Genomic DNA, 13,450 nt, shown 5'->3' with positions numbered 1-13,450 from the left:
TTGTATATGCTCCGACCGTCCACACTCACAACAACGGCCTATACAGACATAAATAAACCAGCGATTGTATTCACCATGACACAGACAGTCTGTGGTTCGTACTTGTTTAACTTTTGTCTAGTTTCTGAACAGATATGAGGAGCTGTGAGCTCTGAGTGCTAACAGCTAACAGCTGATATTGGTTTTGTGGTTCACATTGAAGATGGCATCACGGCTCCGCCTACACTGCGTTACTATAGTTACTGCCCCAGCTACTAAACTGTAATGGAAACGCAGCATAAAGTGAGCCTGGCCTACCAAGGCCTAACTATACCGTACTAAGCCGTACGAGGCCCTGCAGTGGAAATGCGCCATTATTAGAGTAACATTATAATCACATTAAAATGCAATATAACAGTGATAATAATGCATTTAATAAAAATCATAATGTATAACACATTTTTTACACTGGGATTCTTGCAAAAATAAAAATGTGAGTGAGTGACTGGCAATAATGAGTACCTCAACTATGATTACCAGGCTTATAGTGATTATGGTTAGTTAAAGGTATGTTTATAATGTATTATACACATTGAGTTGTTAAAGGTTTTATCAAAACTACTTTATGAAACAATCAAAACACTTTAAAACAGAGGCCTAGTAGGCTACCTTCTTCTCCTTGTTCCCAAAGCAAATATTTGTATTACATATATAAACAATTCCACACATTACTCAAGGACTACTTAAACAGGGACAAGTATTCATGAGAGTTTCGTGTGGGTATAATCACCTAGTCAATTACACACAAAAGCATCTGCTTCCACATTTTGATTACGTGACACTATACCCTTCACCACCTTTGCTTTTGGCTACAAGGTGCTGCCAGTTGTAGCTTGAAGAGTCGGTGAACATGAACAAACAGCTTTTACCACGTAGTTTTATTCTCTGGGTTAATTTAACATAATGACCCGCAGCATATTTATCTTGACGTGTATCTGGTAATAACGGGTATGCGAACTGATGAGTATCAACATGGTTTGCAAGTTGTTTTAATAGTCCTGACGTCATAAAAAGATTAACCAGCATTTATTTTCCTTTATCATAATATGGCAAAAATAAATGATATCTTTCAGTTTCGTAAGTTTTTTAATTTGGTAGCTTATGCAAGCTTAGACAATCTTAGGTTTCTCATTCTTTCTTCCAACTCCATAAAACACACACAGACACAACAATCTAAGAAATACTACAGAGGCAACCACACTCCTATATAATGCCACACAGCAAACTTGGTATATGATTACATACACATTTAAACAAACTGCCCACTGAAAGCAGCAATATATGATAACAATGCACAACAAGACACATGCACGTACACACGCAAGTCTATTGAAAACAAGGAACCACGCAAGAATTTTCTGTGGCACCAAGGAATTCACTGGAACAAACATAATACATTCTCCTGAATGCCACCCTGAAACCATGCTGCATTCCTGGTAGACAACACGGCCTGCTGTGCAGCTTGGGGGTGGGCCTCACTTAGTAGTAAAAACAGACATTAATTTTAAAGGTTTTATGCAACATACCTAAAAAGCATCACAACATAGAAATTGTGTTCTAATCATAGACTGTATATATAAAGGTTCTAATAGATCTATGAATGTCCCATCTGTCAATGGTGGTTGCGGCTATTTGCATCATGAGTAACTGTCATTGGCCTAATGTGGGAGTGCCTACAGGGCATATTACATGTTGTCAATAAACCCACCGATGAGTCACTGAAATGGATTGAGCTTTTGTTTTGTCGAATAACACAACACCTGCTGTGTAGAGAAGAACGAACATCAGAGGAAAATAGAGAAGCTATGAATACTTTATTTTACTTTCACCCATCTAACAATCCCTTTAAAGTTATTGACACAGCTCAAATCTCGACATCTGAACTGGCTCTGACTCACACCATCAGTCATTTGTGAAAAAGAGAGTGAGAAGTATGAAAGGGAAGGTTGTTTTACTCAGTTGAATCATCTTCAAACGTATAGACGATCTTTGTCAGTGGAGGTTACCGCCGTCACCTAGCAACCAGCTACAAACCACAGAGAGCACAACGCCGACATGAGAGCTAACGCTAGCCAACGAGCTAACCAGCTATGTGTATGCACCAACCTCACTCGATAATTTCATTTTTTAGCGGAGAAAAATGGTGAAACAGACGATACAGATATATGGCCGCATTAAACCTACCAAGAAAAATACAACGGTAAGTTGGCAAGTACAACAGCATTTAAACACAACTTAACAACAAAGTTGATAACATAATGCTCGACAGGATGTCAATTTAAGCTAGCTAATGTTGGCGTTATCTTAACAAGGCCTATCTAAATACGTAGCACGCTGGTATTTTTTCATATAACGTTAAATATTCAAAGTTAGGCATTTCATCAAAAAACAGCAGTTTGAACTGCTAAACACACACCTGTCGATAAGTAATGTCAGTCTACCAAAGTTGTGTTTACAATGTCTACATAACTTTTTCACAACAGACATGTCACAGCAGGAAAAGCACTAGCTAATGGCATTACTAATGATGGCTTCCTTCCATTAAGTGTCCCTATAAATCATTCAGGTGAACGACAGTTAACATAACATTACCTGGTCCCTGGGACTAGCACACCTGAATGGAATGTAGCCTAATTAATCTTTTCAATACACCTGTGGATTTATTACAATGACATGCCAACATACAGTATTCGAAAAGGGTCTTCGTTGTCACTTACTCCGTACAGTAAAAAAGACAAATAATAAACCCAGTAAAGTGAGCACACTTCATTTATCTCCTGCTAAGTAGGTATTTTTGGACATATATTTATTAAAAAAGTGTTTGAATTGAAGATGCTACTAGCTTGTATGTTGTGCTAATGTTGCCTACCAAGGCCTAACTATACCGTACTAACAGGAACATCTTTTGTGCACAAAACTCACAAGTGTTCTTTGTTTCAAAGTAACATTTAAATCTAGATGAATAGAGATCCCATTTTAAGGCCACATTGAACACTACATTTGTATTTAGTATTAGTTCAAATAAAAGAGATTTACAGCGACAACAAGGTTAAACTGCATTACAGTGATTAGTATGAAACATAAGCAACCATTTTAAGACTTTTTAATTTTTTTGCTGGAGGGCTTATTTTGCATTAAAGTGCATACATGTTTAATAATGTTCAAACAAGAAACGTCCCATGTAACTGATGGCATTACTAATGATGGCTTCCTTCCATTAAGTGTCCCTATACATCATTCAGCTGAACAAGAATGAACATTTCAGTGGCAAGGCCCTGGAACTAGCACACCTGAAAGGAACATGGCCTAATCAATGCTTTCATTACACCTGTGCATTTCTTATCACTTGCCAACATATTTGAAAAGGGTCTTCGTTGTCACTTACAGCATACAGTAAACCAACTAAAAAATGACACGGTTAAGTGAGCATACTTTATCTCCTGCTAAATGTTATTTTTTGTCCTACAGTATACCAATTTGGAAATGTTTACATTTAAGATGTTTCTAGCTAGTATGTTGTGCTTATGTTCAGTATGTTTATGTAGCTTCTTTTGTGCACAGAACTCACACTTTTCTTTGTTTCCAAGTTCATTTTTTATATCTAGATTAATAGAAATGCCATTTTAAGGCCACATTGGAAATGAAATGTGTACTTATCAGTGGTGGAAGAAGTAGATCTAGTAATGAAGTAAAAGTAGCAATACTTCAGCAATACTTTCACTTTCACAAGTGAAAATACTCAAGAGAAGTACAATTACCTCAAAATTGTACTTTAGTACAGTACTTGAGTAAATATACTTAGTTACATTCCACCAATGGTATTAAGTATCAGTTCAAAATAGATTTATAGTGACAACTAGTGCAGGGTAAAACTGCATTAAAGTGAATAAGGTGAAACATAAGTAGCCACCGTAAGACTTTCTTTCTTCAGTCTGGTGAGGTTTTTTGCATTAAAGTGCACACATGTTTAATAATGCTCACCTACTTTCAGATAAAGGCCCTTTTTTATTAAATACATATGTAAAAACAAAAGTCTATGCCCATGTGCCTCCCCCCACTGGCAGGCAGCACGCTTGATATTCTTCCTTAAATCCAGGTTTTTGTGTGAGCATGACAGCTGATTGAGTACAAATATCACATTACTTTGAGGGTTTCTGTGGCACTTTAGCCTGAGCTGACAATATCCTACAAAATGAAATGAGCACAGCTTCCTCCTTGGGGCTTTTTGAGGTTCTGTCAACAGAGCAGTGGTGGTCGGGAGGCGATACTGCTGGCAGACTGGCAACACAAAACAATCCAATCATTTAGGTCTTATATTTTATTCCTGAATCCCTGGGGACTTATAATTGCATCTGTGTCTATCGGAAACATATGCCAGAACATATGTCGAGGGAGGGGGTGTTTAGTTTGACCCAGCCAGCCTCACTTTAAATGTCCTCCTCTGCTAAAGCTCAATCTATATTGGTTTAAGGTTCTGAAGCTTTTCTTGTCTCCCCTGAGGCTTCGGTGAGCGGAGGTAAAATTGCAGAGCTTGTTTAGCCTGATCGTGATTGCTTGTTGCGTTCTATTGCTTTCCACAGGATAAATGCTTCATAAACTCCATCTTTTCATTTTGTCGCTTGCGTTATCCAAACCACCAGTGGCCAAACTTATATTTCAAACCAAACATGATGTATTGTCTTTGTGTTTAAGTTGGCCTGCATGTATAGTACCATAAATATGACGGCAAACTATTCACAGAGAATATACTGTAGGACACAACCCTTTCAAAAGAATAAATGAATGCCTTTATGTCTATTCTAGAATTCGAACCAAATATTCTCTTGTGGAAGAAAAGCCCTCTCCCATGCTGTGATAGTAATATAAGCCTGTTTCCACTGCACTGTCTCTAATGTTGCATCTGGCTCCCTCAGGTGTACTCTGTGGACAATGAGGAGCAGACAGGTGCTTTTCTGGAGTTCCTGGTTCCCCGGGACCTCGCTGATGGCTTTGTCAACAACAAGAGGGAGTGCTACAAGTTCAGGTAGAGTGTCAGGTTCCTTTATTAATATCCTTAAAACCTTCCATTTGCTTTGTTTCCCAATAAATGAATCTAAATTAAATTAAACTGGAGGGGTTTTAGATGGAAGACCGCATCGATTAGTTCACTAATCCTGTTATCATCGATGAAGAGAAATGGACATCTGTATGATAAACAGTTAGTTAATAAAAGTATAATCTAATGTTTCAGCCTTTTAAATATAGCGATGTCCTTCTTTTCTCTGTTTTATATCATAGTAAGTGAATATTGTGGGGTTTTGGACTGACATTGACACACTTTTTTTTTACCAAGTGATTCATTTTTTTATATTGACAATAAATTGTCATCAGACCATTCATTAATGAACATAATCAATAGTTGCATCCCAACTAATGATTACATTATAGTTTTATAGTAATGATTTCCTTCAAATCAGGGGGCTCATTCACAAATATCTTACACTTCTTTTCTTAAATATGTTCTTCAGAAAGGCTTTAAGAAAAGTCTATATCATATTCATGAGGTGTGTGATTAAAGAATAATTTGTACCTGTCCTCTGACAATGATGTATCCTCTTCCTTGTAAATTAAAAGCGTGTGGCAGTTGATTCTAATTAGCATATAACGCCCCACCAATCCACTTAAATGGCATACCACTGCAGGGCTGAAATGAGTAAAAAAAAGAAAGAAAAGTCTATAGAGGTTGGAGCACCAGACTGTTACAGTGTGTAGGTGTTTACTTTTTTAAAAGGCCAAAAGCTTTGTGATATAATAAAGATAATTCAAAAAAATAATATATATGATAAACATATTATTGTAATTTAAATTCAGTTTAACACTACTGTAGAATTGAAGGAAACCTGATAACTAATTATTTGCACGAACATGTCAGCACTCAATTGTGCTTAAATGTGTTGATTCTGTTCATACACAGACACAGAACATTTAAATAAGAAAACATTGAGGGCCTGAGGAGAACAGTAGGTGAATGATCCCCAAAATGATTAGATATAGACTATACGCAGTAGTCGAAAACGATGTGTATGATTTTTTTTTTTACCGATTAAGCTTAAGAGCTTATGCTAGAGTTGTGTACTGTAACTGTAGAGTTTAAAAATAACATACAACATAAAAGAAAGTTTGTTGTCCACCAGAATTTACACTACCAGAGTTTCATAAGAACTTTTCCCAGGAATAATTCATCCAGCAGTTGTCAATGCAGAGCCAACACATCTGTCTAACGCTGGTGATGAGAGCTGCAGCCTTATATACCCTAAGGGCAGGGCCCATGCCACGCTTCCAAGCCCTAAATTCACAGTTAGGAAATCAGACAGCAGTGGACACTGAGAGCCTTTGAAAACCACACAGTCTTATTATAACCCTTGGAGGTTCCCTTGTGCCCTTATAGAAATACAATTTCCACATTTAACAATCTTCCTGGGCGGATTCCTCCACATCTTTCTGTGGGATAGAACATGATGAGCTGCGTTAGAAAACAGAATGACTAAACTCCTCCTCGTCCACTTGGGAAATTAAATACTTTGCCGTTTGTGCTTACTCGGTACTGCTGTGGGTGATTGTGTTGAACCCTGGATCTTTGAGATAATGTATACTTACTGTATGTTATTGTAGTGAAATAAATGAAAGCTAAATGTTGTATTCTGCCAATGTGTCATACTGTCTTTGTTCTTCTCCCTTTTTTCCAGGTTCCTAAAGGTGTTTGATCAAGCTGTTAAACAAGAAGAGGTATTTGAAAACATTGCCAAACCAGTTGCAGACAGGTAACGTCTTTCTGACATAAAACTTCTTATAATGACAAATGCAAATAAATGTTTAGTGCTGTAGCGATGAACCCAGATTGGCAGACAAAAATACATCATACTTACATACACTATATAATGCAGTTCATTTTGAAAGTATATATATTTAAAAACGTTTTGTTAACCTTACAACTACATCCTTTGATTATTCTATTCACAATTCACTGCCCACCTGTTTCTTGCAATGCTCCTCTCATCACGTTTTGGTCAGGCCACACAGGGTATATCCATCCTTGTTGACAGGAAGTTAGTAAAGCTCAGCTTTCTTTAAGATGAAAATGGAGGGTGTCTGTGATGTTTGGCCTGCTTTACAAACTTTAACCACTAAGTGGACTGAGCTGGCAGGCAAAATGGCCCACTGTGCCATCGAGAGTGTGAGAACATTTTCCAACCACAACACAGGAGCAACACTGTAGCCACTCACTCATTTTGAGCTTTTGTTCCATGTCATGCATGAGGACAACATTCATTAAAGTAACCTGCTGAATAATCTGGCCCGCATGATGAACAGTTCAAGTCTACACATTCATCAAATAAACACAATACAACATGATTTGCATTTACATTTCATTATTCTTACTTCCAACTAGATTAATTGTGACGTAAAGCTTCCTTTGCCTCGAACGGCCTGTCCACACGGCAGCGTGCGTTGCTTCAACGGAGACGCTTCCCATTCACTTTGAATGGGGTGACGTCAGGCTTTGCCGAACTGCATTGTGGTTCCGTCGCGTCGCTTTGCCTCCGTTGCTCGCTTCAAAAGTTGAGAAAAGTTCAACTTTTCAAGCTTCGACGGAAGCGTCAGCCAATCAAAACATATGCCAGTACAAGCGCTAGCCAATCAAACCGCGTGCTTGTGTGTCCGGGGCGGGAGATTAATGTGATTGGTTGTTGGTCGCGTGCCAGACACGCCCACCGGCAAGCTTCAATGCACGCTGCCGTGTGGACCGTAAGATATCTCAACAGTGAGGTCCATTTCAATTAAAGTTTTTTAAATTTTATTACACAACACACATTTACCCAGCAGCCCGTTAACACAACAGGTTAAAAAAAAGTTTTCCTCCCCATGGCTCAATTTAGCCTGACCACCTCCATTCCTCCCCAGGCTTCTTATGGCGCTTTTCCACTGCAGGACCTAGCACGGCTTAGTACGGTATGGTTAGGCCTTGGTAGGCCAGGCTCACTTTATGCTGCGTTTCCATTACAGTTTAGGAATTGGGGTAGTAACTATAGTAACGCAGTGTAGGCGGGGCGATCGGCTGTTCGGCGGGCGGAGCGACGCTGTGTAAAACTGCCGTGACGTCATCTTCAATGCGAACCACAAAACCAACATCAGCCGTTAGCTGTTAGCACACAGAGCTCACAGCTCCTCATATCTGTTCAGAAACTAGACAAAAGTTAAACAAGTACAAACCACAGACTGTCTGTGTCATGGTGAGTACAGTCGCTGGTTTATTTATGTCTGTAGGCCGTTGTTATGAGTGTGGACGGAGCGTATACAACGTTAGCTTAGCCTGATCGATCCGATCTCAATTCAGAAAACACGCATTTTAAAAGGTTTTTCGCCTGCCGTCTTGTCTGCAGACTTGTCAAAGCATTAATTCATGGTTTTTACTAACCGGTATCAGTCTGTTGTTACTTCGGCATCATTTTGAAACGTGTATTACAATTAAATCACGGTAAAATATGTTAATTTAGTTGTAGTTGTAGCCCCCTTGCCAGCGATTCTCTCTGACCATTCAGCAGTCGAGTGTTTACGTCACTAGTTTAGCATATTCAGCCCGGTTGTTGGCCCGGTAACAACCTCAATTTTGGAGGGCCAGAAAAAAGGTGAAAAAGTAGCCCTGAGCCGGAACTACCCTCTAGTGGAAAAGCAAAAAAAAGCTGGCCGGGTTTGTGCTGCAGTGGAAAAACGCCATTAGTCACAATAGGGGCTATTTGTGGAATTCCACAAGTGCTTTGCATTATCTTTGCTAATATGAGACATATAAACAGCATGGTGAGACATCTGGATCAGCTGACTAAGGGCTCGGATGTATTTGACCTGACTCACACGGGGTTCACAGACTCGTGTTTTCAGTTGTCCTGCCCAGCTAACCTTTTCACAGTCTCTGTTGTGGCAGATAGTAAACATCAGGTTTAAAGTTTCAGTCACAACCAGGCTAAGTCCTTTGCCATATCAATTTAAGCTTGGCGTATTTTAGCCTTTGATATGACTCTGCAGTCTTAAAGACACTAGTCATCCGGTCTAGCCAGAACCCATTTGTCTCCACAATCAGACATTTCTAAGTCTACTGTCAATGCCTTGCCCCCTCTGCAGGACGCTCGTTTACACAATGAATGTTCTAAATTCCACAATGTGTGAACCATTTAAATCTGTTCTCCGCACAGTGAGTAAAAGTAAGGGGAATAACTCTGCCTGCCATTTCGTATATGTTTCCCTCAAACACAATCACAGCAATAGGCTTAGGCCTCATATCCAAAAAGTAATAAAAGAGACACGGGAAGTCACTTTAGCGTGGACTGACGTGTAATAAGCTATGTGAAGCCCAGCTGGTGTGCTGATAACTCTGAAGTGAAGCTTATGTTGATATTGACGTGGTCCCAGTTACAGAAGCACGTCTGGTCACAGAAATCACAAACTGAGTCTAATTTGGAGTGACAGATAGTTTTTCCTAAAGCCCCTGCAGTCAGGAAACATTTATTCAGGTTTAGCGTGGAATTGCTTTGAATCGAAGCAGTTTCGCTGTCACCGCACTAAAACTCAGTTTCATGCACGCAGGCGCCTATCCTCTCAACTAGCAATAACTGTCAGGTTGTTGTTTTGGTTGGTACTCTGTCATACTTGGCGCACACCAAGTTTAGCCAATAGCTCTAAGTCGTTTACTTGCGTTCTAGTCTCTGTCTCTGCTGTGGTGTAACCGAAACCAGCAATTTCAACCCCAACACAGTAGTTTCAAAACAAACCAGCATTAATAGCTCCAGTAGAGGAAGAGCCAAGATAACGATGTTGGGCTGGCAAGGCAAAGCCTCTATCTGGATTGTAATTCCATTTCACAAGGATGTGAAACCAGTAGCTGAAGTACAAAGAAGGATTAAGGTCTGTGCATTTTTATCCTTAAACCTAATACTTGAAAGAAAGTAAAAGATTGGACTTACTGCTTTTCAAATAAAGAACCGTAATAACTACTCAACGACAAGTTGCCAATCTCCAGGAGAGCTGAGGTGTAAACAGGAACAAGCATTGGGAAACGCCCAAGCCTCAGTGGCAGTGCCTAGGCCGCATCATTAGCTCTGACATTAAACCTCCCCGCTGCCAATCACTGCCATGACTCACGGCGGACTAAATGGATGCCCATGGTTGCCAACCAACCACCATGAGTGGACGTAGTGTTTTATATAAACTGACATGCAGTTTTTTCGCTTACTCTTCTCATGCAGGGTGTGGAATTGGATAGTACGCAGGAAACCCACACTGCTCTAATTCTGGGTCAGTAATTCAATTAGGATAAGTGAGAGGCTTGTGTTTTATAATTTACCCTAAAAAATATAGTATCAAGATATCCTTGTTTGTTAATTGTCAAGTCAGTTTATCCTCACCTATGGTCAGAGCTTGTGTTTCAGTCATTTGACTATTTGTCCTGCTTTATTACCAAGACTAGAGAACAGGTTTTTTCACCAATTTATATTACCTCATAGAAGCACCACCATGTTGGATGTTGTTTAATTCAAATGGAACAAGATACCTTTGGTTTCCATGGCCCTGTGCACGTGCAGAATAATGATTCAGTGCCAAACCAAAATGTACCAGGCCCTGCCTAGTTGAGTGGGTTCAGGCCTTTTCCTTCACTCATACTCCGAGACATTCCTCCGTCACCGGCAGACGTCTGTCGCCATAGCCGTCGCTCTCCAGTCACTGCCATCCTTCCCTGTGGATTTAAAGTGTCAGTTTCAATTCACCCAGAATTTTGGTTTCTGCATGAGGGTATCCTTGACAGTCCCCTTCTTTCCACTGTTGGCCATTAATTACCTTTAGGCCCACTTTGTTGTTTGGTTGCATATATTTAGCCCTCTAGAGCAAAGCAGTGACCATACACTATTTAATCAAGTCATGGAATATTCTCCAATCTTCCATGACTTCACACATGACCGCAACTTAGCCAGTTGAATCCTAGCCATGGACCTTTTTTGCTTGTCCCTTTTCCATATTGCCTATTCTCTTTTACCTATCCAACATAGGTCAAAATGCCTCATAAAAAGAAAGCAATTGTGTATGTATTCTGCTAATGAGCTTTATATAAAAATGAGAAATAGATAATATACAGTACAGTGTACATTCTTGTTGGCATTTGAATTACAATAGACTTTATAAGTGTTCATTATCTTGTGTGCTATATTTACATGCCATTCTGGAGAGCAGGTACAGAACATCACAAAACAACCGCAGCCAGGCTTTTCTACGGATAATGATACAGTAATTACGGTACTTACGGTAGTTCATATTGCTGAAGGTTAACCACTGACCTCTTTAGAGTGCAATTATTTTGCAAGGTTTTTAAATGATTGACCTTTCTGTTTTTGTATTGTGTGTTTGTGTGTGCACAGTGTGTTGGCTGGCTACAATGGCACCATATTTGCCTATGGCCAGACGGGCAGTGGGAAGACGTTTACCATCACAGGAGGGGCCGAGCACTACAGTGATCGTGGAATTATCCCCCGCACACTTTCATACCTGTACGAACGCTTCAGCCAGGTCAGAACAGCAGGGAAGCTTTCTCTATCATTTCATTTTAGGCCACACACATACAGTATACATTCAAGAAACATGAACCCTATTGTCTCTCTCTGTCATTGTTAATTACGCTGTTCTACAGCATCTACATTTAAACATTTGCTTTTGCAAGAAAGCAACAACAACACTAAGGCTGGGTTGCACCAACAGAGAACTATTTTATGTTTTTAAATGAGCAAATCCAGATCTTTTATTTCTCTGTTTAGTAAATCCAAGTGTATTGATAGGAAACCAACTTAATTATTTTGCTTGGTCCATCCCAAAAAAGCCATTTTAAAGTGTAAGTTTAAAGTTAATACTGAGTCACATTTTTTAATTCAAAGGATTTTTTCTGCAACATAATTCATTTTAATCAGGTAAAAACTAAACTAAAGTTTAAAGAGGTTGATTTAAAAATGAATCCTCGTTGAATTAAATCTTTATTCAGTTAAATACATACTTACAGTACATACTTCTTTGATGCTCCACAGGACAGCAGTATGGTTTATACCACACACATCTCCTACTTGGAGATCTACAACGAGATGGGATATGACCTCCTGGATTCCCGCCATGAAGCGTCTCGACTGGAGGACCTACCGTCAGTGTTCCTTTTATTACTGTAACTTTTACCATGCTGATGTTATAGTCATCCCGTTCCCTTTGAACATGTGAACAATTAGCATCAGATAGTGTGTATTGAGACTTGGGGATATGCACTCATAAGTAATATATGCAGGGGGTTTTTATGCTGAAAAGCCTAATCAGGCCTGGTTCCATAATCCGCCTTATTCCTGAACAGCCATTTGTCATCCTGGCTCGGAGTCACACTGTGGTGAAATATGGAGACTCTAGTATTTACCACCTCACTATGAACTGCCAACTGACATAATAAGACTTTGGGACAGCAATGGATGTGGTCAGACTCTGCCACTAGAGTGGAGAGCATGAGGGTCATGTGAAGAAATTGCTTTTCATAGCTACTGGCTGCTGCAGCTGCTCTGAGGGAAATTCTTTTTTTGGGTCCAGCTACCTCTTTCTCTCACTCTCTGTTTGTGGCCATTTGTTGCTTCCCTTTATACTAGGACCTGTCCTTCAAACTCTCCTTCTTCCACACGGTTTCATCCAGCTTCATTTTTACCATGTGTCCATCTTTCTTTGTAATTAACAATTCCATTTGTCTGGAGGTTTGTCTGTGTCTGTTCCTTTTTTTTGTGTGCCTAATACTTATTCATCTCTAGACGTCCGGTTGTCTTTTATGTTCTCGTACCAGTTCCATTTAAGTTTCTCAGAGGATCCAGCTCAAGGTTTAGATCCCCACAAATCACAGTCTTCTGGAAATAGACAGTGCCCGTTGTTAACCATGCTGTGGCCACACTTGCTGATTCAAGAAGAAGCAGTTCTCTCTCGGACTGGTGCTCTGCTTCTTTCTTTCACTGCCTACGCCTTCTCTTTCTGACATTCTTGCACTCATTTTCCTTCTTCTTTGCTCCATCCGTGCATTATTACCTCTGCCAAGGAAGGTATGTTTTAGGTTTTAGGTTGTGTTTCTTTTTGTTTGTCAGCAGGATTATGTGAAAACTACTTGGTGGAAGTGTCAAGGAAAAGCCCAAAATATTTTGGAGAAGATCAGAATTATAGACACACACATTATTTTTTTCCGTTTCGTTAAAATTGCAGGATCTATTTGCGCTCTTGAAAGAACCCTGCTTGTTTCTATCATGCGTTCAGCGGTCCTCCCTCTAAATGCTTAAAAGTCTGTATATATCAACCGCATCATCTCTTATATTTCTGTAAAATAAAT

General features: G+C 39.6%; 1 protein-coding gene across 1 annotated transcript in view; it reads left to right on the top strand.

The window, feature by feature from the left end:
• The first annotated feature begins 2,100 nt into the window (after positions 1 to 2,100).
• kif6 (kinesin family member 6) overlaps positions 2,101 to 13,450 on the top strand; it is a 69,028-nt gene continuing 57,678 nt past the window's right edge. The window contains exons 1-5 of the mRNA XM_034123774.1: positions 2,101 to 2,239; positions 4,953 to 5,062; positions 6,765 to 6,839; positions 11,481 to 11,628; positions 12,138 to 12,247. Coding sequence (XP_033979665.1) covers positions 2,180 to 2,239; positions 4,953 to 5,062; positions 6,765 to 6,839; positions 11,481 to 11,628; positions 12,138 to 12,247 — 503 coding nt within the window. The 5' untranslated portion in view covers positions 2,101 to 2,179. The remainder of the gene's footprint in view (positions 2,240 to 4,952; positions 5,063 to 6,764; positions 6,840 to 11,480; positions 11,629 to 12,137; positions 12,248 to 13,450) is intronic.

Source organism: Trematomus bernacchii, unplaced genomic scaffold, assembly GCF_902827165.1.
Source record: "Trematomus bernacchii unplaced genomic scaffold, fTreBer1.1, whole genome shotgun sequence".
Classification (NCBI taxonomy): Eukaryota; Metazoa; Chordata; class Actinopteri; order Perciformes; family Nototheniidae; genus Trematomus; species Trematomus bernacchii.
The sequence above is the reverse complement of the archived record's forward strand: the minus strand, read 5'-3'. Positions and strand labels throughout refer to the sequence as shown.